At 45.6% G+C, this 24,660-nt stretch overlaps 1 protein-coding gene across 2 annotated transcripts in view; it reads left to right on the top strand.

Moving 5' to 3' along the window:
• HJURP (Holliday junction recognition protein) overlaps positions 1–24,660 on the top strand; it is a 967,877-nt gene that overhangs the window by 518,950 nt on the left and 424,267 nt on the right. Inside the window, exons 13-14 of one of the 2 annotated variants that reach the window (XM_069620625.1) lie at positions 10,966–11,016; positions 21,124–21,178. In XM_069620625.1, coding sequence (XP_069476726.1) covers positions 10,966–11,016; positions 21,124–21,178 — 106 coding nt within the window. The remainder of the gene's footprint in view (positions 1–10,965; positions 11,017–21,123; positions 21,179–24,660) is intronic. The other variant, XM_069620626.1, reaches the window with a different exon arrangement.

Raw genomic sequence — 24,660 nt, 5'->3', positions numbered from 1 at the left:
CTCAGCAGTTCATCTGGCCGGAGACGAAAACAAGACGGCGGGCGCTCTGAGCAGGCAGAGCGCAATCTCTCACGAGTGCGAGCTGGCTCAGGAGATTCTCCTGGAGATCTTTGCCCTTTGGGGGACTCCTCAAGTGGATCTCTTCACCTCCAGTGTCAACCGGAAGTGCGAAAGGTTATGCTCGCAGGAATTTCCTCCAAAAGGAGCCTTAGGTGACGCGTTCGTGGTGGAGTGTTCCTTCAAACTGCTGTACGCGTTTCCTCCCGTCCCCGTCATCCCACAAGTGCTGCGGAGGTTCGGTTCCCGGATGATCCTCATTGCTCCGGCATGGGCCCGGAGGATGTGGTACTCAGACCTTCTCGACTTGTCCATCTGCCCTCCACGTCGTCTTCCCTACCGAGACGATCTGTTCTCACGGGAGGGGCGGGGTCAGGTTCTCCATCCAGAGGTCAGATCCCTCAACCTTCACGCTTGGCTTCTGAAAGGTTGAGGTACAAATATTGGGACCTCCCTGAAGACGTGATGGAGGTGTTGCTTTCAGCCAGACGGCCGGCAACAAAGTCCCTGTACCGTTGCCGTTTGAGAAAGTTCTGCGACTGATGCAGGGTTAAGAATGTGGATCCTTTTTCATGTGACATTCCTGTGGTTTTGTCTTTCTTGCTTTCGTTAGCCCACAAGGGCTTGCAAGTGGGTACCATTAAAGGTTACTTGCCGGTGCTGTCCATCTTTAAGCGCTCGTCTGAGGAGTGTTCTTATTTCAAAATTCCTTTAATTTCTCAGTTTCTCAAAGGGCTCACTAACGTGTTCCCGCAGTCACCTTTATAGGTGCCGGGTTGGGATTTGAACCTTATTCTAAAATTCCTAATGGGTGCTCCGTTTGAGCCTTTACATTCTTGTCCTTTGAGACTGTTAACACTTAAAACTGTATTTTTAGTTGCGGTCACTTCCGCTCGCAGAGTGAGTTGCAGGCACTTTCAGTTAAGCCACCCTTCACTGTGTTTCATAAGGACAGGGTTGTCCTAGAGTTCATCCTTCCTTTCTTCCGAAGGTGGTGTCAGAATTTCATTTAAGCCAGAAGGTTATTCTTCCGGCATTTTATCCTCCTCCACATCCTGGCAAGGAAGAGGAGAGGCTCCATAGGTTGGATCCTAGGAGAGCTTTAAGCTTCTACATTTCACGCATGTCCCGGGTGAGAGTGGACGATCAGCTCTTTATTAGTTACGCTGGAAGGCGTTTGGGACAAGCTGTTACTAAGCAGACTGTCTAGATGGATTATCTTGGCAATTTCTGAATGTTACTGCTTGGCGGGTAAGGACCCTCTGGTAGGCTTGCAGGCCCATTCTACTAGGGGTATGGCTGCCTCTACTGCCCTGCAGAGGGGTGTTCCTATTCGCAACATCTGTGAAGCAGCCACGTGGGCTTCGGTCCATACTTTTGTACGACACTACTCCCTAGATTCTATCCATAGGCAGGATCTGGCCTTTGGCAAGGCGGTCCTTTACTCTGCAATTTGATTGGGCATTCTAAATTTCTGTATTCTAAATTATTTTCCCACCTCCTTACATTGGTACTGCTTTGGGAGTCTGTCATAGATATGGAATACGTCGGAGGACCCAATCCGCTCGAAGAACAAGTTACTCTCTTACCTGGTAACGTTCTTTCGATGGGATGGTCCGACAACGTATGCCATATCGCTCCCTCCCTGCAAACCCCGCTACAGAATTTCTTATGCGATTGCAGTTTACGTTTCTGTTAGGCAGAATCCTTTGCAGTGCTCTTAGGGACCACCGCACACAATTAAGACTACAGGTGGCAATATAAGTTTTACCTTTGAGCTCCTGTTTCCTTCTGCTGGGGGTACTAGACACAACTCCAAGAGGTTTAAGGTCATTACCCAACAGGACCCTCCCAGGTACGTTATTCTGCACACTTGCAGGTATTCTGACAGTCATGTCATTACACTGGATGAGAGCTGGTAACTGGGGAACCATTTGCACAGGGCCTCCACCTAACTTGGTTAGGTGTTTGGGTGTCTTAGCAACAATCCTGTACCTTGAAAAAACATTCATCAACCACAGTTATGCTGTCTCCAGGGTCTCTGATGGCAGTGGTTTCCTGACCTTTCACAAGAACACCATCTTTGTAATACTCTTTAGTATTATCTGGGATTGAGTTATAGACATATACATTCGGTTGTTCCCAAAGACCCAAGGACACTAAAGAAACACTAGCTGAGACTCTCATGGGTTCATCAGCTATTAGTTGAAAGTTTAAAATGGCTATAGGTACTTCATCCACCTGTCAGAAGGCTAAGGAGACAGTGTTGATCCCTGAAGGTTTACCCTTACACTTGGGATCTCCTTTCACATGGCCAGGTAACCCACAAACAAAGCATTTTCCAAATGCTTTTTGGAATGGGGGTTTGCTCTGACCTCCATCTTGTGTGGAACCAGGTGGTACACTAGCCTGATTCGGTTTACCTTGTGGCTTACCCTGGTTATGTTTGTTGCCCTCTTTTGGATTGGAATTATAGGAATTCTCTTTGTTGTCTTTCTTTGGCTGCTTCCCCTCATCCTTCTTCTGAGTAGTGTTAAAGTGTGTATCACGAGAATGCTGCGTACCTGTCTGCTTGGTAGTTGATCTTGATGAGGCAGCCAGACTGACACCAGTTGCTAGATGAGCAAGTGACACGAGGAACCATCCTCTCCACCACCCAAGATTGATACTGGGTGGAAGATGGACCGACTCCCAACGTCACGGGATGCACTCTCCTGATTAGAGTGACGTTGGGAGCGGGCAGGCACAGGCAGGAGAGGCGGAAGTTCAAAGTCCTTAGTCTGAAGATTCTTGCCAAAGTGTGAAATCCAAAAGAGCCAATCCCAGGAGAAATTAAACTGATGCTGTGGCAGATTCAAGTCCAAGGTTGGCCAAAGATGATTACGAGGAGAAGACGGGGCGGGTAGAACACTGTCCACAGGAAGGCGAGGATCTTGCAGGCAATAGGAAACTGGTCTGGGAGAGACTGGCCAGACAGGTGAACACCAGATAGTCCAAAAAATCCAGAGCAAACAGGTGAGGACTCAGACTGGAGGAGGGGAACTGATCCAGGAGTAGGAAGAACCAAGTATCAAGGAGGGAACCTAAGGACTGGGATGGGAACCCAGGGGAACCCACAGCAAAGCTAGAGCTAAACTGGCAAAATGGCCCAGGGACCCGCTGGAGAGGAAGAATGGTTAAGGAGGGGAGAAACGGGGCCAGGGCAGAAGGCAGGAGCAAGCAGGTAACTGGAGTCAGGGCAGAAGGCAGGAGCAAGCAGGTAACTCGGACCAGGGCAGAAGGCAGGAGCAAGCAGGTAACTCGGACCAGGGCAGAAGGCAGGAGCAAGCAGGTAACTTGGAAGCCGAGTGAGCGGGCAACACGATCCGGAACAAACCAGCGTTGAGACGCGACTTGCTCCTGATCACTGCTCCCTTTTATGGGTCGCCGGCACCCGCGAGGCTTGGAACGCAAGCTGTTCCGTCGCCGGGCGCCGGCAGACCCAGAGCGAGGCTTTAAAGGCAAGCCCTTCTGATCGCGAGGGCCCAATCCACGGCGCATGCGCGGAACCATGACCGCGGTCTCCCACGCATGCGCAGTGGAGTTCCAGCGCGGACCCCCGAAGCTCACCCCGTGGCGGATCCCCATGCGCGAAAGCGTGGGTAGACATGCCAAGAGGTGGAGGGGAAAGCGGGTGCAGAGAATCCCGGTCTTCAGGTAAGTGGCGTGACAAGTAGCCCCAGAAGCCTTGTGAGTAGCCCTGTTGGCAACCCATAAATCAGCAGCCTTAGCTAGTTTCTCCAGCATGGGGTCTGGCATGGATTCACATGCTCATGAATATTCCTGTCGTCAGGCTGGGAATCCTCGGTAAAGAAAAATCAGTATCAGTTTCGTTTCTGATCTGTCTTTCGTAGTAGTAACTAATCAATGATCTCTGCGTCATACTGACCACAGCCAATGACTGCCATCTCCCTAAGCCCCGCCTCTGGCAGCCATCTTCAGATTTGGTAGCATGTGAAGTGGCAGTATGACCAAGTGAAGAGCCGCAGAGGGGTAGGCGGGAGGGTTCGCATGTGAATCCATGCCAGACCCATGCTGGAGAACAACAGTTACAGGTAAGTAACTTGTTCCTTCTCCAGCATGGGGTCTGGCATGGATTCACATGCTCATGAATAAAAGAATACGTAGCAGTACACACATGCACAACCACGGGAGGTGGCAACAGGCTCAACATTAAGCAATACAACAACTCAACATAAGCATCTCTTACCTTCTCACCAGGCTCACCTTAGGCGTACAGGTTGCGCAGCACTGCTTGGCCGACCCTGGACTCCTCCCTGGAATCCCGGTCGGCGCAGTAGAATTTCGTGAAGGTGTGCGTCGACCTCCACGTAGCAGCCCTGCAGATGTCCAGCAGGGGCACACCAGATAGGAACGCCCTGGTAGCTGCGATCGCTCTTTGGAATGGGCTCTCGGACGGCCGCGCAGCAGTCGGTTTGCCAACCGATGACAGTACATGATACAGCCGGAGAGCCATCTAGAAATGGAAGCCCCTTGAGAGAGCCTTCCCCTGAATGACAGGTCCAAAGTTCACAAAAAGCTGTGACGTCTTCCGAAAACTCTTTGTGCAGTCCACGTAGAACTTCGGCGCTCTAGCCACATCCAGCGAGTGCAAAGTCCTTTCAGCCGGCGACGAAGGCGACGGGAAGAAAACAGGCAACACCAAGGGTTCGTTGAGGTGGAAGTCCGACGGCACCTTGGGCATGAAGGAGGGGTGCGTCCCGAGCACTACCCTCGTGTTGTGAAAAGTCAAGTACGGGGGCTTGCAGGAAAGGGCCTGGATCTCTCCCACCCGTCGTGCGGAGGTGATGGCCACAAGAAATGCTGTTTTCCACGACAAGAACTTCAACGGAGCTGAGTGCAGAGGCTCGAACGGAGGTCCCATGAGCTTGGTCAGCACCACGTTGAGCTCCCACGCCGGGGCCGGAGCCTTCACCGGCGGGACCGATCTGAATAGTCCCTTCATGAATTCTTTCACCAGACGATGAGACCACAAAGACGTCCGTCCCGTGGTTCTGGTGTATCGGGAGATCGCAGCAAGATGAATCTTGATGGAAACATCAAAAATAGACTCCAACATTACAAGATTCCTCAAACCTTCATAAGTGTTCACTTTGTAACTTAACCCAACCATCTAAGTTTTTCAAACATTCACACACCCAGGTAGCCCAAGGGGTACCATCATGCTTTTTGAGGGTTCTAAACCTCTTAAGATACTTGAAAGGGGTCTTCCCAAATCTAGCTATTCTAGTTTCACACACTCATAATCCTGTTTACCCTCATCCTCCAACTCCATTACAGCATCACTTGCAACAGGGGGGAGCCTAGAAAAAAACCAAGGAATCAACTGATTCCCTGAGATACCTTGAATCCCATGATTGTACTCAAACATTGCTAACCAATCCAAAACATCAAGTTTAGGCTCATACATACCAATCATTTCCTTTGGCAGATGGGGTCTCTTAGGGCTGGAAGACCTAGACGACTCTGGGAGAGAAGCATTTTCTAGAGACAGTTTCTACATTTCTAGTTCATGGTTCAGCTCCATTTCTCTGAGCCTTAACTCCTGATGTTTCATGGCAGTTTGTGCATCAATACGTTTCACTTCCAATTCAAGTCTCATTTCTTCCAGTGCAATAAACTCAGGAGTAAGTGTAGGACCTGTGGGGGTCCCTGTGGACAGAGGTTGTGCATTCTGAGCAGGCAAAGGAGTTGTAGGGTTTCTTAACAAGGACTCATCTTCTTCTTATAAAGTAACACTCTCAGAATCAGAAACCTCAAAATCCACATTGGCTGGAGTGGTAGGCCCTTCTGGCCCACTCTCCAGACTTTTTTCCATTAACTTTGCAACCAGTTCAGATTTATTTCCTTTACCAGAGAGATTCTTATCCCTACACATAGTTCTGAGAACCTCAGCAGTATAGAGTAAAATACTCTCTTCAGTGTAGCTTTCCATATTTGACATGATTTCTCAGTTAAATAGAATTAGTGGTGTTAGCCTTGGGGTTAGTTGAACCCAAGCAATAGCAGCACTCTAAGTGTAATCACTCTACTTCCAAATCCTCACCGCTGTACACCAGTGTTAGGCAGAATCCTGTGCAGTGCCCTTAGGGACCACTACACACAATTAGGACTACAGGTGGCAATACAAGTGTTACCTTTGGTACAAGCCTGTACTACTATGTCAGATTGGTAGCAGTGGCGGAGCAGCCAGGCTTATCTCAAGAGTTTATGAGCAGTAGCAGAGATTACACAAAGGGACCACAATTACTGTGACTCAAGCAAACACTGACTCAAGGTTTCAGGTAGAAAAATATAAGTACATTTATTTTTAAACCATTTGCTGTAAACACGACACTTCTATTAGATTAAAACCACCTGAAAAATATATACCTAACCAAATCACTTTGTATAGTAAGTCTCAAGATAAATACCCTGTGTTTGAATGGACCGGTGTTGCGAACAAAACATGTTACCGTGAATACGATTGCGATCACTTTTTGACAGTTCGGTCTAATAACTAAACGTGTGTCCGTGACATGCAATGCTACTCGGGCAAAAACACACTTAGCACCTGAGATACCTAGAGGGAGTTGGTGGCAAAAATCACAGGCAATAGTTAGGTTAGGCAGACAGCATCGAGAAACACTCAGAAACATAAGTTCAAAAATCAAAGGTTCGAAGCCAGGGTTAAGTGATACCGGAGACCTTTTGCCGAAGATCACACTGTTAGACAGTTCACGATTTAGTGTAGCCAAAAGTACTTTGATATTGTCAATGTTTGGAAGCAAAAGTTATAAGAAGGAGGGAAGAAAAGGGCGAGCCTTGAAGATGAAGAAAAAGGGATTCACCCAGTTTCCTCGAGTAGAACACAGTACCTTATTCCAATGGTGCAGCTGGTGCCCTGGCAGTTGTTCCTGTTGGTTTCCTGCAGACCCACGATTCCTGGAGCTTCGTTGTGAAGGAGGACGTCTAAAGGGGGTCTGCACCACACAGTGATGAAGCCGGCAGCAGCGACAACGAATAAAAGGTGCACTCCTTAAAAACGGGAGAGGCTCAGCAAGTGGCTATCCGGACCACTACAGCAGTGTGCAGCGATTTCGACCACGGCGGAGATCTCTGGCTGAAGAAGATGAGCTGGTTATCCCCACCAGGCTCAAGGGAAGAAGACTCCGGACTGGATCTCCTCTTAGTCGTCGAAGGGTAGATAGCGCAGGACTGCAGCAGGGCTTCACCGGGAAGAGGTAGTTACAGCAGCCATCGTTCTCTCCGCTTCTCTTCGGTTCCGTGTAGTTCCAGAGGCGACTCTGACTTCTAGCCCAAGAGACCTGCCTTTTATGCGCAAAACCCCCATTCACATAGCCTGGCTGTCAATCACGCAGCAGGGGGGGTTGTCCAGCCGGGACAACCACCACAGCCAATCATGGCAAAGTCCGACTTGGGTTTCCTAGGATACCGTGTGCAGGGGGTGACTACACCCCTCCCTCACATTCAGCCCACCTAGACACCCAGGCGCCAAGAGGAGGGCTTACAAAAGACGATGAACAAAGAAGGCGAACCTAGTTTGCCGCGCAAAATAAAACACAAGAAGGACTTTAACAAAAAGAAATGTCGAATAAACCCAACCGGAGCCAAAAGAAAGACAATTTGGTCAAGCGGGTTTATGTTCAAGGCTAATATAATAGCCAAGAACAGTACCACGTTCATCTAATATGATCGCGGTAGAAAAGTTAGGGTAGATACCACTGCCACCAGCCAAGTCTAAATGTTAAAGGAGTGAAACAGTGCTCTGGGAGGTACAGACAGAAAAGCGGTACAGATTAGCCCTTTCCAGTACTCCATGTAAGATGGGGTGTACTGGGTCTGTGGTAAAAATGACTATGTAAAGTAAATGGCAACTTTACCTTTCTCTGGGGGACTGTAGTCAGCCCCAGCGAAATGGAGTCAAAGGGAAGTCTTAAAGACAACCCTGGGTTAAGTGGTGTGCTCCAGTGCCCAAGATCACACAATGAGTAACAACACATAGGCCAAAACACATGTAAGAGTGGAAAAAGGATGTACATTCTTACCAGGTGGAAAAAATAAACTCCAGAAATCCAGCCAAGCTGCTGGGGGACTCACTAGGTGAGGGAAATTAGCCCTAGAAGGAGAATTCTCCCTAACAACCCCACAGAAAGGAACACAAATCGAACCAACACTGAGAGAAGAGACAAATCCCTCTACCTAACTCCATACCTCGCTGACAACTGGCAACCACAGCAATCTAACCCAATGTTAGAATCAGCAACATCAAACGGCCTAACACATGCAAGCAGAAGAAGGATGAAGAACACAAAAAACAAGCAGCACACGACCTATGCGATAACACCCTACATCACCAAAGCAAAAGGAAATTCCAATCATCAACCAAAACATCTGGAAGATGAACACGACGGAAACAAAAACAACCCAAGACAGAACCTAGAAGAACTCTTCGAAGACGCTGACACTCCAAAACCCACAGATCAACAAGAAATCGACCAGGAAGGAAACCTCAACACCGATCATGAGACTACCTCAACAGGAAAGTCCAAACCAAACAACACCTCCAAACTTCACTGCAATCTAATAAACGCAAGATCCATGTCAAAACCCTCAACAGAGATCTTCGACCTACTCGACGACAACAGCATTGACATCCTGTTCATCACAGAAACATGGCTGGACACAACTACAAAATCACACTCCAAAGCTGCCTTCCAACCAACTTCAAATGCCTGCAAATAAGCAGGAAAAACAAAAAAGGAGGAGGCATCGCAATAGCATTCAACGAACACCTGAAAATAAAGAGCGATGAACCACTCGACATCCTCAACTGCGAAACAATGGTAATACACTTAACGGCGAACCCAAAAACCAACATCACATTCATCCTGGTGTACAGACCCCCGACATATGATGGAACATTCGTTGACAACTTCATAGAAGCCATCACTAACTTAGCCATCAACCACGAACACCTAATCATCCTGGGGGGACTTCAACATCTGGTTTGAAGACAATCACGCCAACTCCCAAAACTCACTGATTGAACAACTCACCACCATGAAACCACGACAACTAGTCAAAGGGGCAACACACTAATCATGTCAATAATTGACTATGCAAACAGCCTCTACCTCGGGCTACCAGAACACCTCCTGAAGAAACTGCAGTGGATCCAAAATGCAGCAGCAAGACTAGTCCTCTAACTATCCAGAAGAGACCACATCACCCCAGCCCTAAAAACACTACACTGGCTCCCAGTCAAACATCGCATCACCTTCAAAACAATGTGCATTATGCACAGGGCAATCGGTGGACAAGGCGCAGAATTCTTACAAAAGAAAATATCAATCTATAAACCAACCAGACCCCTCCGATCAAGCAACGAAATCCGCCTGGAAATCAAACCATACCTTAAGAAAAAACTTGGAGGCACCTCCTTCTACCACTCAGCCGCAAAAACTTGGAACAACATCCCAAAAGAAATAAGAAACACCCAAGATCACCTGAAATTCAGGAAATCACTAAAAACCTGGCTCTTCAACACCACTTATTCCAACTGAAAACAGAAACAGAGAATAGGACGACAAAACAGGAAAAAACACAGACAGCCCCAGAAATGACGGGGAAGCGCCCACGACACCGGGACGGGTGACACTGGATAGACAAACTCAGACGACACGCACAGAGACCGAGCCAATTACTCCACCCGCCACTTAGTTACCACCAGGTACCACAGTGTTGTGGAATTGCTGAGATATTGGCAATCGGCACACAACCTGACTTGTTGACATTAGCAGGTGCACTGGCCACAGGAGTGTGAAGGGAGGGCAGGTGGGCTATGAGAAAGACTGATGGAGGCGGGGACCAGAGGAGTAAGGAACCTTGAATGTCAGAGGGACCCAGATCAGGACTGGCACATCAGGGGAGACTACACAAGCCCAGCGCCTCAATTCAGGATAGAGAATCCAACTAACCAACTCCACTAACAATTTCAGCTCTGCATACACCTCTCATATTCCAAACCAATACAACCAAAACCTACAGTACAACAAACCGCACAAACTTCACTACACTGCAACAAAAACAAAAAAAAGACACAGACTCGCACAACAGTACACGACGACTACCGGCCGCAAAACAACCCAGGCGCAGCCAACGGAACCACCAGGCTGAGGCCGCCAACAGCACATCACTGCTCTCCTGCACTTTTCCTGCTTCCTCCCACTAACTCAACCCCCCCTTCTTTTCAGAGCCGCCAGAGCACCAGGGTTCCACTCCGTTGGTAATAGTGCGCTTTACAAATATCCATTAACATTCATCTTGATCCCAAAATGTCAGTGATGCATAGTACTTCTTCATTCGTCTTCATAAATAGTCTGCCTCTCACGTCAGATTATCTTCTATCTATAGAATCGATTCGGTTTTCGTATGATGTCACCATTCATGCTGGTCATTCAGTTTCTTTGTTTCATCAGGAATCACATTCAAATGACCATCCTAATGTCTTGGGTGTAGGTATTATTTCCTTAATGGATACTTTATTTCCCATATTCTCTTAGGTATAGGCATTCTTATGGGTACTGCATAGAGTTGTTGCTCTTCTTCTTGCCTTCTGATTGGTGTAGTATATGTCACATACTTTGGTTCATACTTCTTAGGTAATGTAGGCGGGGCAGGTGGAGTAAGGTTATTTGGCTCCTCCTCTACAAGGTATCTAGGCACCCTTGAAAATGCACTGACGGAATAAAATTAGGTTTATATCGGTTACATGAATGAAAACTTGACTTCCACAAATAAGTAAATATCTTAAAATTATACTGTTTTGGGTACCTTTCCCTACAGATTTCATATGTCGAAATACCCCCATGTGCTAGACTGCAACTGGGAAAAAAGGTTAGTGATTTTTCTGAAAACTCCCTCACTCCTCCCCCAACCTTGCACTTCCTGTCCCTGTGCACTTCACGACCCTAAATGTACTACACCTTGCAAATCTGTCTGTCCTTTCTTCCCTCTGTCTCCCCTCTCTAGCCAGGCCCTTGTACTCTTGCTTATTGTACTGTACTTTCCTTTAAATCTCCCCCTTCTCCTCACTCTTTGCCATGCACTTACACTAGTAGATATGCCTCTGGCCTGGTATGCTAGTTGTTGTTTGATTCGGAATCTTCAAGGCTTAAGAATGGTGACTGTAATACCTTGTTTCCTTTCATGCCCTGAAGCGCTTTGAAGCACTTCACCTGTGCATACACGCTTTACAAATAAGCAATTACAATTACAAAGGATGCTGTAAGTGAGGCATGTTATCACAAGTATGACACTGACACAAGGTACAATTTGTAAAACCTTTATTCAATTCTCAGGGTTTTGAAAAACTCCTACTTTGCCCTATGGCTAAGATGGGGGTAGGCTCTTCCTTCAAATAATAAAGAAAACAGAGTCCTAGTCCGTCTCTGTCAAATCGAAATGGCCTATACTAACAAAACCTAATGCCTGCCCTATCTCTTATACAAATAGTGTGTAAAGGGGAATATGTATGCAAAGGAAAATCTATGTTAGAATATAGAGAATCAAAGTGGCTCCTTCCCACGTTGGACAGCAATAGGTAAGGCGGCACCCGTAGACAGGATGACACACTCTGGCTCAGGTTCTCAAAACAAAGCAGTTTTTTTATTTTTGTATTATTAAGTTGTTTATTAGTTTGTTCAAACTTTTACAACATTCACATAACATATAAAAAGAATCTTTCCATGTTCATCATTCTTAATTACAGTTAACTCAGCACCCCATACTAGCAAAAAAAGTTCTTTAAAAACCGTAAAGGCGGTGTATTACCAGCACACCCTGACTTCATTAACAAAAAAACAAAAAAATTCTTCTCTCTAATATAAGAATAACACAAATCCTACATAAAACAATTACTATTTACATTTTCATAAGTTAGTCCTATTTTGTAGATTTAAATAGATACAAGTATCACTATTGGCTTTGAACATGCATTTGTTCTAATTCAGCAGAAAGCACTACCAAAAATGTTAAGGACATGTTGACTATCCCCACATGAGTGACATCCAGCACCATTCCCCAGCACCCATTGTTGAGCCCACTATGTTACACCCCAAAAATTCTACCTGCTTGTTCTCAAAATATTTGTAGTAGATTACAAGATGTTTTAAGGTTTCTTTCTGTACTGCATTGTTACAAAAACGACACCTCATACTCCCCTCAATTACAGGTATATTACCCCATTTCATAGTTCTTTCTAGAGTGTACAACTGATTTAACTTGAATCGTAGGTAAACATCCTTCAATAGACAGCAGGGAAACTTCAACAAATACATTCTGCAGGGCATCTACTTAGATTCAAACAAAGCCGCTTCACAATACAGTCTCCTTGCAAAAATCACTTTGAAAGTTCTCAACCAATCATTTTCAAATAAACATTTCTTCACATGTTGCAAGCGAAATTCCAAATCAGCTTGAGTGATTGAGCAATCATCTAACAGTTTAACCATGGAGTCATAAAACGTTGCTACTGATGGTGGATTTCTCTCTATAATCATTCGTCCCTGCTCTTCATATAATGAATTAGGCAGAGGATACAGCATTTTTGATAAGTTAGTCAAACACCACCAGTGGAGCCTAGTGGACCAGGAAGTCAGCCCCAATTCCTGGCGAAGAACAGAGTTGGGAAGTGACTTGGCCAGGTGCAGAGTGCCCTTCCAAAGAGCACCCTGTATCTGGTCAAGGACCTTGTAAATGTTTAAGAGGAACATGTCCAATCCATATAGAATAATCGCTTCCACTATTAGCATATAAAATTCAAACAACGGGACCTTGAAAATGTACAAAACTTAGCATACACAATCTGCATTTTCGTAGCCAAGACAGTGACCTTTTCATTCAACCCACTCTTCCACATTTTTAATTAATTGGTGTCCGTAGTATCGTAAGCTAGATATTTTAGGGTCATAGCTTTAGGAATAGAAATACGATTTATAGTCCATTCTATAAATGGAGTTCTCTTCAAATTCCCAAATATAAAGACCCTTGATTTTTGGACATTACATTGAACATTATAGTTGAACAGATAATCAGCAAATATATTGAGTTTTATTTGCAGTCCAAACGGTGTAGGTCAAATATTAGAATGTCGTCCGAAACGGCGAGCCATTCGATCTTTAAATGGCCCAGCCTTGCAGGATAAGTGATCTCCTTTGTCCAGATCTCATCAATGTCACAGAGGTAGAGGTTAAACATGGTTACTGCCAAATTGCAGCTCTGTTCTGCTGCGTTGTAGCACCCGAAGTGTTGATCCTGACCAGGTATGAAGTGTTATGATGCAATTTTGCTATCAGGGTAATAAGATATTCGGGAACACCCAAACATTCCAACTTCTCCCATAGTTTTGCTCAGATCACACAATTGAAGGCTGCAGAAATATCGACTGATGCCATGTGAATCGGGCTCGTATTAGCGTTTTTAGTTTTTACAAGAAAGTGGGCCAAAATAGATCCACTTGCCCATTTGGGCACGAAATCCAATTTGGAATCGTGGCAAGCTTTTGTGAAAACCAATATGGGCTTGAAGATCTTGTAATAGCAAGATTGCAAGTACCTTTGCTCCCGCATCAATCAATGCAATGGGCCTAAAATGTTCAGGGTCTGTTTTATTGCCCTTTTTGTAAATCGAGACCACTATTGATTTCAACCAAGAAGCAGGGATTCTGTCAGTATCAAAGATGTAGTGAAACTGAACTTTTAGCAATGCAGCCCACAAGGAAGGATTCCTCTTGATGACACAAGGATGATTACAGTCCGGCCCGGGCGCTTTTGAGATTATCAATGACCCAATGGCTATCATAATTTCTTCTTTAGACCACCCAACAAAGTCCACAGATGTCATGGCTGTAGATTTAGAGTTGTTTACGAAATCACTCAGGTAGTTCGAATTTTTGACTTAAAAATTGTATCCACACATCTGCTGTAATACCCGAAATCTGTTCTAAGGTAGCTCTTGGTTCATTTGAACGTAGCGGAGCGCATGTGGAGTGTCTATCATTGAGACACAAGTTGAACAACATCACCTGATTGGTTATATGATGTAAGTAAAGTCTATGGTTTTTGCATTTGTTTCTATATAAATCACATATTATTGTCTTACGTTTATGGAATTCCACATTTCCCAGGGACATTGTTTTTAGATGTCTTAACTCGGTGTTTTTATTTGCTTTAGCCAGTTTAGTCTACTGTAAGAATGAACATGATTTTCTTTTTTTAGAGTTTTGGAACTTTACCAATTTTTCAATTGCAGTGCGCATTATCATAGAGATTTGACTTATTCTCAAATGTAAAGTACTGTAAATTGGTCGATCAGACCAAATTGTATGTAGTTCGATTTCAATGAGGGAGTTCATCTTGTCACATAAGTAGATGCTCCACCTCATGGACATGCTCGGACGGTCACTTTCCAATAGGCATTGTGTGAAATCTCTCCATCTGTAAGCTCATGACTTCTATTGACAGTCCTACATCGAGTGGTCACTAAAGCCCGGGTAAATGATTAGTCTCACTACAATTTTGAATAAGAAAAGCAGATGCAGCATAGTAATCAATGCAAGAATTCTTATGCTCCCGCTTCAACGTGTTAAGTCCACTAGCTTGAAAGGATATAACAAAAAATAACAATTAGCCAAAAAATTACACCTCGCCGTCTCGTGGACGTGGATTTAGAGATGCTGTCAGAGTATAACCCACACTTTTGAGTAATTATACATTCTGCATTAAAATCACCTCTCAATAAGATCTTACAATTCGTCCACAGAGTGATCACCTCATCAAACATCAAACATTCTGGCAATTTTCACAAACATGGATTCAATCGGGTTTTGGAGTGGATTGTGATAGAGAGATATTATAAGGTAGCTGTCCTTAACAGATTATGGGAACACTCGGGTGATGGAGTCCACACCCTCTAGTACTTTGACCACCTTGTCCTTTGGCAAGCCAAATTTAGATTTATATTTAATAGCAAATTTGCTGTTCACTTGTTCACCATGTAGGTGTGAACTATTCTCTTTGGTGGAATGCTTCCTGGGTGACTTTGCCTGGTTCAAAGCAGCCACCGAAAAGGGCGTTAGAGGAGCGACAGCGAAAGCTCGTGGAAATTGAAGCCTCCCCATCAAAACCAAGACTCCCCTCAGAGTTCCCTTCCATCTCAGAGTTAAGACATCGCAAATCATACCCAGGAATTAGAATGTTCCCATTGTTAACACTTATAAACTGTTGTTCGCGATGGGTTTATAGTACATTGATAACAGAGTTTGTTGAGGCAATTTAAGAGTGGAGGTAAATTCACTTTGCTTTTCTAGAATTAGTTCAGTCTCTCCTTTTCGGTATACGTTTTTGGGTACAAGGATCAGCTCCATTACATCAGTATTATCATGACGCGTATGGGCATTCCCTAAAGGGGGTAGGTTTTGGATCACCCTGTGGTAAAGGTGCAGCGCCAACTTACTTTCCGCAGAAAGTTCATCCAAATTAATTCTGTGTTCAGTGGAGAGGGAAGGCACAACTCCTTGGTTGGCTTGTGCCTTCTTAGTCTGTTCCAAAGTTACGATGGAGATTTCCTTCTTATTGTTTTGTTTCTTTTTATCACATTTTTTTGTTTTATTGTCTATTTCTGTTTGAGCAGCTAGGCGGTCATTCTTCCTTTTTAGTGCCCGCATATAGAGCCTTTTTTTTCCCCCTGGAAGTAAAGTATTGTTCATTGGCGTTAGATTGAATTTTCTCATTAAGTACTTCACACTCCAGTTGTAATTTTTAATGGTAGGTTCAGCATCTGTTAAAGCGGTTAGTGCTGAGGGACTATCGGGGTGATCGTTTTCCCCTGACTGGATGCTTACTGGTTCCTTGATGGAAACCATCTTTTGCTCTGAATCATTATTCAGAGTAAAAAATAGCAACTGATCTTTTTTTTCAGCGTTGGCAGAAACCATTTGACACAGTTGGGAATAGGTGGAAAATTTGGATCGTTTCAGCAGATCCTGATTCTGCTACCGTTTGTGCAAAGGATTGCGGAAAAATAAACATGGTGGGTGGGGGCACCATCCTGATTAGAGAGCTGTTTTTCATTTAATTTACATATACCCGTTTGAGTACCTGCATCAGCAGTGGTGTGCATAACATTGAGCAAGGGTAATTTACAACAACCTTCACGTTTATAGTTCTCAGAGAAAATATATCCTTCTAGTTTATTTAATTTGGATAGTTTTTGTATTTGAAAAGCTTTCAAATCCCTGAGTTCGTAATGTGTGTAATCATGTCCCCTATCCAATAAATTAAGGATTCTAGAAAGAACAGGATATCAGGATTCTAACGTATGCAAATTGTCAGCTGGATTTAATAAATCAGCACCCAGGGGAGGAATACCATCTGCAGTAGGATGTTTTTATGGATTGTAATTGGTAGCCCTCACCGGTGCAGTATCGTTAGTCGTGTATTTCTCATCATCCATATCACTGTCACAAACCATTGGAATTGGTTCCTTTGTTGGAATCTCTTCAACCACGTAAGACTCGTTCGAGGATCTTGTTGGGGAAACTTGATCACTACTGTGTAAATGAACATCAGCAATCCGCCCTAGAGGAACCGTAACAGGAGTGGAAGGACCGTCAGATAATTGAACCTGCTTTTCAAGTTGGAGCTATCAGAGGAAGAATTTAAGGAAACATCCTCTGCGTTTTCAGTCTGCACGAACTCCCCACACTCTCGCATGCTCAGAATTGATTACGGTTTCCTTTAGAGTTATAGTAGTGAAAGGCAAAGCCTGTCTAACTGATGGGCTATGTTGGTTGTTGCAAAATTTCACACAGGCAAAAGCAACTTCGTGACATATGGTCTCTGGGTTTGATGACCAATTGGGATGTGTGTTTGAATCAACAGAAACCATAAGAGGGAATATTTCTCCCGTATTAACTTAGCCAAGAAGGTTCCGCTTCTGTACATCAAATTTAGTGTCCTTCAAGCATGCCGCTTTGATTTTTGCAGAGGTTCATTATCCAACTGCCCACTGCACAAGTGTGAGGACATGGTGTTTGACTAGCACGGAACAAGGAACACCGTTTTTTAAAATCTCTTACTCCTTCCTCCCTTTCTACTTTCCTCCTATTCCCGCCTTCTGCTAATAAATCAAATTTCTTACAATTTTGCCCACATGGAGCATAACGAAGTACCATCAAGATCTGTCCAAACTACCACATCATAACCTGCGCTTGCCAGCACATTCGTCAATAGTGTGTGAAATTGCAGCAGTAAGTACAAATACCTTTAGTGTGTGTCAGATTGACAACACCCTTTTGAGGCAGCACTGACACCCTCCCACCCGAACAGCCAAACAGCTCTGTACTTGGGCGTACTTCTGGTGCGCACACACAATGGTAAAACAGATTGCTGGGAATGGAGGGCAGGCCGAGCGATGGTAGTGAAGGCGGGCTAATTTCTGTTTCACCAATCCTTAACGTGTTTCGTCAAGTGCAGTATCTTCCACTTGTGTATGCAGCATACACTGGGTTTTTAGTAAGTCGTCACAAGCATCCAACGTCCCCAGCCAAACAGCCCTGTACTTCGGGCGTACTTCTGGTGCAGTTCTGGAGCAGTTCAAAACTTGGATCGAGGCCCGCCTGGCCTGCCACGTTAAAATCACTTTTCCAGCATTACAAAATTCTTTCAGAGTTCATCAAAGGGGTTCACAGTTCAATCAAAAGTTCATGCAGGTCTAGCTATGTCGGACTCGGACCTCTCAAAGTGTTCAGCAAGATTGTATGCAGTACCCTGTGGGAGACTGCACCAGCCATGTACTCTTGGCAATAGTTAACCCAACCTTTGGTATAAACATGTACTACACAAATTAGGAGTGACTGAGCAGCCAGGCTTATCTCAAGAGGGGTCCATGTGAGCTGTAAAGTTGTAGCATAGAGTTTCACTGTGACAAGTATCCAAATAAACACTTACACTCAAGGTTTCTTGATAAACAGTTATTTATTAATTAAATTAACTGTCAGTTTGAATAAGTCTTCTTTAGAAGGGAGCAAATATGTAACACTTAAAATATACTTTAAAAATGCACACTCTCAGTTTCAATAAATCAGTATGTACCCATTTGGGATTGCACACAGACACCTTTTACACCGTGAGGTGACTTAAATAACTAGGACACTGGACATTGGTATATCACTGGCACATTCAGAGCAATACTGAGTTTTATGTCAAAAGGAAAGGTTTAGGGAATACAACAATGGTTAACAAATATTGTTAAGCAGGTAAGTACTTTTGAACCTCCCATTGCAATGTCGATTAACCCTTTCCCAGCTATACAAGTGGAGAATGTATGACTTTTTGGAGGGATAGTTAAAACACAAAGTCAGAGGTTAGTCATTCAGGGAGCCCGGACTGCCAGTGCCACTTGAGCAAAGTCTAAGGGAGCTGAAGCACTTCTTGAAGGTAAGTTAAAGGTCTTGCACAATGTTTTAGAAATCTTTGTAGAAAATGAAATCACTGTTGGGCCACAAGCTGGGAGGCTTGTGAAGGGCAAAGCTGCAAGCAGCTCTGCAAAAGGCAACCAAGACAAGTCTCAACTGAGAACTAGCAAGGCTACACGACAATAGGTAAGTACCTCTTAGTTCACAGTACCTTAGGTTTGAAGATATTGGTTAGAGCTGGCTTCTGTTCCTGTTGTAGGTGCTGCAGTTCTTGTTGTTCATAGGCCTCAGTTGTGGGGACAAGAGGGAGGACATCTGGGCTTGAAGGTCGGCGGCAGCAATGGGCAAACCTCGGATCAGCGGCACTTCGCGGTTTCAGCTTCTCGCGAATAGCACCACCGTGGATCTCAGATACCTTATGGACTTTCCTTGCATCTGGGGTCCAGCACTCTGTTGAGGTTGCTCATGTTGGTCAGCCCTGCTTCATGGGAGTCCGGAGGATCGTCCTGGAGCTCGTGTCCGACTTAAAAGACGATGCACTCTACTCTGGTGTTACTCTCCCTGGCAATCGGTTCCTGCAGCAGCAATGGAAGTACAGCCAGCTCTGAGAGGATTTCCAGATGAGTTTGGCTTGGTGTCCATTGGTCCCACCAACCCGATAGAAGAAGTTGTCCTTTGCAGGGCTTCTCTAGTCTAGGCGAATTTGGAGCTTCAGCAATGCTGCAGGGCTTCACGCGGCAAACCAACGGTCCAGGAATTGCAACACGTGTCTCTTCCAAGTTCTTATTCGGATTCCAGTGGTCGACTCTGCCTTCTGTCCAAAAGACCTCGCCTTTTATTCAGGTTTCTCCATTCATTCGCATCCAAGCTATCACTCACGCAGCAGGGTGACTGTCCTCCAAGGACAGCCAGCCAGCCAATCACCTTTGGGTGCATTCCTGTAACCAAGGAGACTAAGCACAGGGAGTTTCTGGCACCTCCCTCGCTTCCTGCCTTGCCAGACACGCTGGAGCCAGAGGCTGGGTTCAGCAGGGATTCCAGCCAAAGACGAAACTTACAAAGGGACCAAACCTGGTTTGGCGTGCAGAGTAAATCTCAAGAAGGCCTTTTACAACAAGAAATGGCGAAAAAAGACCGGGCCATTTTGACTTAATGGGCACCCATGGGTGCTTTGGTGCAGCTGCAATTGCATCCTGTGGTAGAAACAATGGTAGTAAAAAGTAAACCACTGCCACCAGCCATTAATTGTAGAAAGGGTAACATACACATGTTACATGAGAAACTAGGCAAAGGGGATACTAAGTAACCCTCCCTCCTCCCAGCACCCTATTGTAAGATGGTTTGTGCTGCGGCTAGAAAGTTACAAATGTAAGTAAAGTCAATTTCACTTCACTACTCTTGGAAACAGTAGTTTAACCAAGAGAAGGTTTTTTAACCTTTGAGAAATCTGGAAGACTACCCCGTGCCACTGCACTGAAGGTGCTGTGTGTCACAATGTAAAAAAGATGATGCCTATGGAGTTTGTCTGACTCCAAAACCAAAGGAAACAGTGTCCAAATTACAGAAGTATATATGAGAGTGGGTAAAAAGGTCTCTCTCTTCAGGATAAAAATTAAAAGTCCAGCAAAAAGACCTGGAGATCTCCGAGGTAGAAGGGAATTAGCACATTTCTGAGAATTCTCCCTAACAAAAACTATAAACAAAATGTTAATGTAGGTCTCCCTCTGTCGGGCTCGGACCTCTCCATTTCCCTCCCCCCAACCTGGATGGGACTGAGCAGGAGAAGAACGAAGAGTTGATTACGGCTGCACTGAAAGGTGCAAGGGCTTCTGCACTTTACTTGATGACGGGTGCCGGGGCGGGGATGTCTCCCTGGCATCGGGAGGTTTGATGGCAAATAGTTCTTTGGGGCCATATTTGGCTTTCTCAATCCTGCAATTGTAGGCTGTTTAATTCCCTAGAATGACAGCCTTTTTGTACACATTCGCTGCCTTCGAGAAGCTGGCTTTGTTCAGAGCAGTGCGATCATGGTCCACTTGCTTTTCTGCCTGATCAGGTGGAGAGTTTTGAGTTTGGGGGAAAACCATGCCTTGTGATGTAGGGTTACTTTAGCTTTCTTCTGTGTCAGTGGTGCCATGGTGTTGATGGCGTGAGTAATTATAGTTATCCAATAGTGTGTTTGGTTTGAAAATGCCAGTGGGGGCTTGGACTAATTTGTCCAGAAATGGCAGGATGCAGGCTTTAGTGATGTTTTTTGAGCTTCTGGTAGCTGTAGGAGGAAGGGGGAGATGTGATGTTGGGTCAGGGTTCGAGATATTGTGATATGTCCTCATCGAAGGTTAAGAGTGGGCCCGGGGCTCAGTAGACTAGGTGGATGGAATGTAAATCTGACTGATAATTGCACATTAGTTTTCATCAAAAGCCAGTTCAATTAGGCATCACCCAGCCATTCACCATTGTAATATGCTCAGTATTTTAATGTTGCTTTCAATGTTAGTGTTTCACAATTTGTTTTGTCACATTTTTAGGAACAGACGAAACCTGCTGCTTCGGATATCAATAATACAACCTTTATTGTATCAAGTAAGTACAGCACTTTAGTCAATTGGTCTGTTTTAACATGATGTTCAGTGCATATGTCTATATAGGGGGAAACATTTCAAGTTTCAACCTTCTAGCCAGCTATAAAAAAAGTCACTTGCCACCTCAGTTCTTAAAGCACACCCTTTCTTACTTGCAAAAGTGAATTATCAGTAACCTGTGGCAAGTGCAAATTTTGAGGTGTGTGTGTTGTATTCAAGTAAGGGGCAGTCACCTATTTTGGGGGCTTAAAGGACAACTTGAAAGGGTTATCACACTGCTCCTTGTGCCCCTCAGTGTCTTTAATGTTTGCATTGCCATATACTCTATTTCTGATGCGTGTTAATCTGCTTAGAATCACATGCTGTGCATATGGTCTGACATCCAGTGGTAACCGCAGAGTATTGCATCTTGTCTTTCGGGACCCACAGGGGACGTCGGCATAGGCGTGTCTGTAACACTATCCCTATTGTGACGTGTAGTGAACCCAAAATCCTTCGCGCACCGAGGTCCCTCAGATTGTTTTTTACCGCCCAGATAACTGTTCGCCCTATAGCGGAGCTCTTACTAGAGACATTGTTTATCTTTAACGAATTGTCGGTTCATTCCACGTTAAGTTACTTCGCCCAACAAGAACATCTTCGACGAAGACTACGGGGGATCCGTCTGCAGCTGTGGATTTCGGCGCCTAAGATCCGGCGGCTGTATTTTCCACGTGGTCGAGCCCTCTGGCCGACCTATACAGTAGGGAGAGTGGGGTTGGGGTGGCCATATTGTTTAGTATGTCTTTCCTCCTTTACCCTCTTTTCCCTGTTGGTCTGGTCATCCTTTCCTTTGGCTATGGAAAGGACTCCTTTTAGATTCTGCCCTAAGTGTAGGGTCAGATATCCTTGGAAGGACGAACACAGGACGTGGAATGCCTGTCTCTGCCTAGAGCATGACAAGAAGCGGTGTGCGACGTGTAAACTCCTTCGGCCTAAGACCCTTAAGGAGCGCCGTTTAAAGCCGTGGGCCGCGTACGGTATGTCACACGTGGATCCCCCACCGCCACACCCGCTGAAACTGACGGGGGTACTTCGGATGACCAAACGTCTGATTTGGATGTTATAGACCTTGAGGCAGACGCTTCTAGGTCCGCCACACCCATCCCCGACCCTTTAAGGCTCGACTCTGGTCTTGCTACAGGGACCACACCCGGCCAAAGGGGCATACAAGCGCACCGCACTAAGCACACAACCCCTACACCAATTTCGCCGTCTTTGTCGAAAAAAGCAAAAGCGCCAACACGGCTGCCGAAAACTTAGCCGGTTCCCTTGGATCGTTCAGATCCAAAGCCTTCCCCGCATCCGCAGCAGCCTTTTGCGACTGGGCAATCCAAATCAGCTAAGGGCGCTACTCCGAAATCTACACATGTCGAAGTGCGGGAATCCGACGCTTCGACGGTCTCTAAGGCCTCAGTAGGCCCGTAAAACCGACCGCTAGGCCCTCTAGCGCCACGGAAGGTATTACTCCTGCCGATAAATCATTGAAACTTTTGTCTCACGACGATTAGGCGACTATCGAAAGTAGCATCGGAAGGATTAGGGCACCGGTTCCGCCTAAGGTTATGGGACAAGCCGCAGAAAAAAAATTCGGCGGATTGGTTTCCCGATCCTGATGACGCTTACTAGGATAGTCGAGAGCCTCTTTCTGACACCCTGAGAGACTCATTTAGACACCGCAGTGCGGAGAACGTTGTTTCCCCTCACGTAGGCCCGTTTAGGTCCTCTAAATGGAATACAGAAAAATTCAATGGGTGTATGGATCGGCCAGAGCAGATTATCAGTTCTTCTGGTCATCCTCCCCCGCAAAGGGTAGACCCTAACCTTCAAATTCAGGAAGATCAGTCTCATGTTTTCCAACAGGAAGACATGGTCCAGATGGACACATATAGAGACACCTATAGTGACGAAGCTTATTTTCTGCAAAACTATGTGGAGGACCAACAGGATATTACAGACAACGGGAAGGAAACCCAGCAGGAAGGTCAGGACCCATGGACACAGCAAGATCAGGACTCTGATGTTTTGTGCCTAGACACTCCTCCGTCCACCCCGGCTTGCCAGGCCTCTCCTCTGGATAATCAAATGGCATTCAACTCCAACTCCATGTTGAAAAAGCAGCCGGATTCTTAAAATTGCCACTCAAGAGGCAGTCCATGAGCAGGATTTCATGGAGGATATCATTAAGGAAAAACCTCCGGCGAGTCAATCCATCCCCCTCCTTAACTCTGTTAAAAGAAGGGTAGCTCCCTCATTGGTGTCACCTGCTCAAACACAGGCAGTGAACCCGAGAGTCGAAAAATTATTTTGCCCTTCCCCTTCCGACCCTCTATACATCAAAGGGCACGCCATCCCAGATTCACTGGTAGTGACTACCACTCGAAAGAGGGCAGGGGTACCTCTTGCCACGGGAGAATAACCACTGGACAAGGAATCTAAGTGGCTGTATACCCTGGGCAAACGTGTCACGTCAGCAGCCGCATACACTATACGGGTTGCTAAAAATACTACATATGCTGATGCCCAATGGAATTTGCTCCAGCAAGGCCTCCAAGAGGTTCCCGAACCCGCCAAGTCAAAGCTTCTCTCCATTGTAACGGAGGGAAGAATAGTTAACCAGAATGTGGTGAAGAACACCCTGGATAGTGCGGAAACTGCAGGCAGGTCTCTTGCTCAAGGAACCCTACTGAAAAGACCTGAGACTCAGGCCTCCCTCATTAATAAACCCATTGAAGAGACTAACCTCTTTGCGAAAGCAGTGGATGAGGCTTTGGAAACAGCCAAGAAGGAGCATGAGACTGTAAGGTCTCTGCATCAAATTACACAGAAACCCTCCTCCCAGAGGGGTAATAACTCTCGGTGGTCCTTTCGAGGGCAAGCCCGTGCGGGTCAAAACAACTACGGCACAGGTAATTTCAAAACAAATCAAACATCTGGAAGCCCCACTTACTGCCCCTCAAGTGGTCAGAAACGGGGCAAGGGTAGAGTCAGAGGCCCCAATCCCAGAGGAGCCACAGCCTCTGGTCAAAAATGACCACAAAGTCCAGGTCCCCTACCATGTCACCACGTCAGGGGGCGATTAACATCTTTCCTCAAGGCATGGGAGGGGATAACGTCCGACCAGTGGGTCTTAAAGACGGTCGCTCACGGTTACTCCGTGGAATTCGCCCAACCTCCACAGTTCAGACCGCCGCGCTCACGGCGCCTTTCACCGGATCATCTTGTGATCCTGATCCAAGAGGTGGAAGCACTGCTGGGCAAAGTAGCCATAGAGCCATCCCTATTCTTAAGGTAAACAAGGGTATTTATTCAGTGTACTTCCTTTTACCCAAAAAGGATCTCACCATGCGCCCTGTTCTAGACCTGCATCCAGCGTACAGGTTTATCAAACCCCAGAAGTTTCGCATGGTAACACTGCAGGAGGTGATCGCATTGCTGAAACAG

This window comes from Ambystoma mexicanum, chromosome 5q (genome assembly GCF_040938575.1).
Source record: "Ambystoma mexicanum isolate Mex_15411 chromosome 5q, UKY_AmexF1_1, whole genome shotgun sequence".
NCBI classification, from domain to species: domain Eukaryota; kingdom Metazoa; phylum Chordata; class Amphibia; order Caudata; family Ambystomatidae; genus Ambystoma; species Ambystoma mexicanum.
This window is presented reverse-complemented; position numbering and strand designations above follow the sequence as displayed.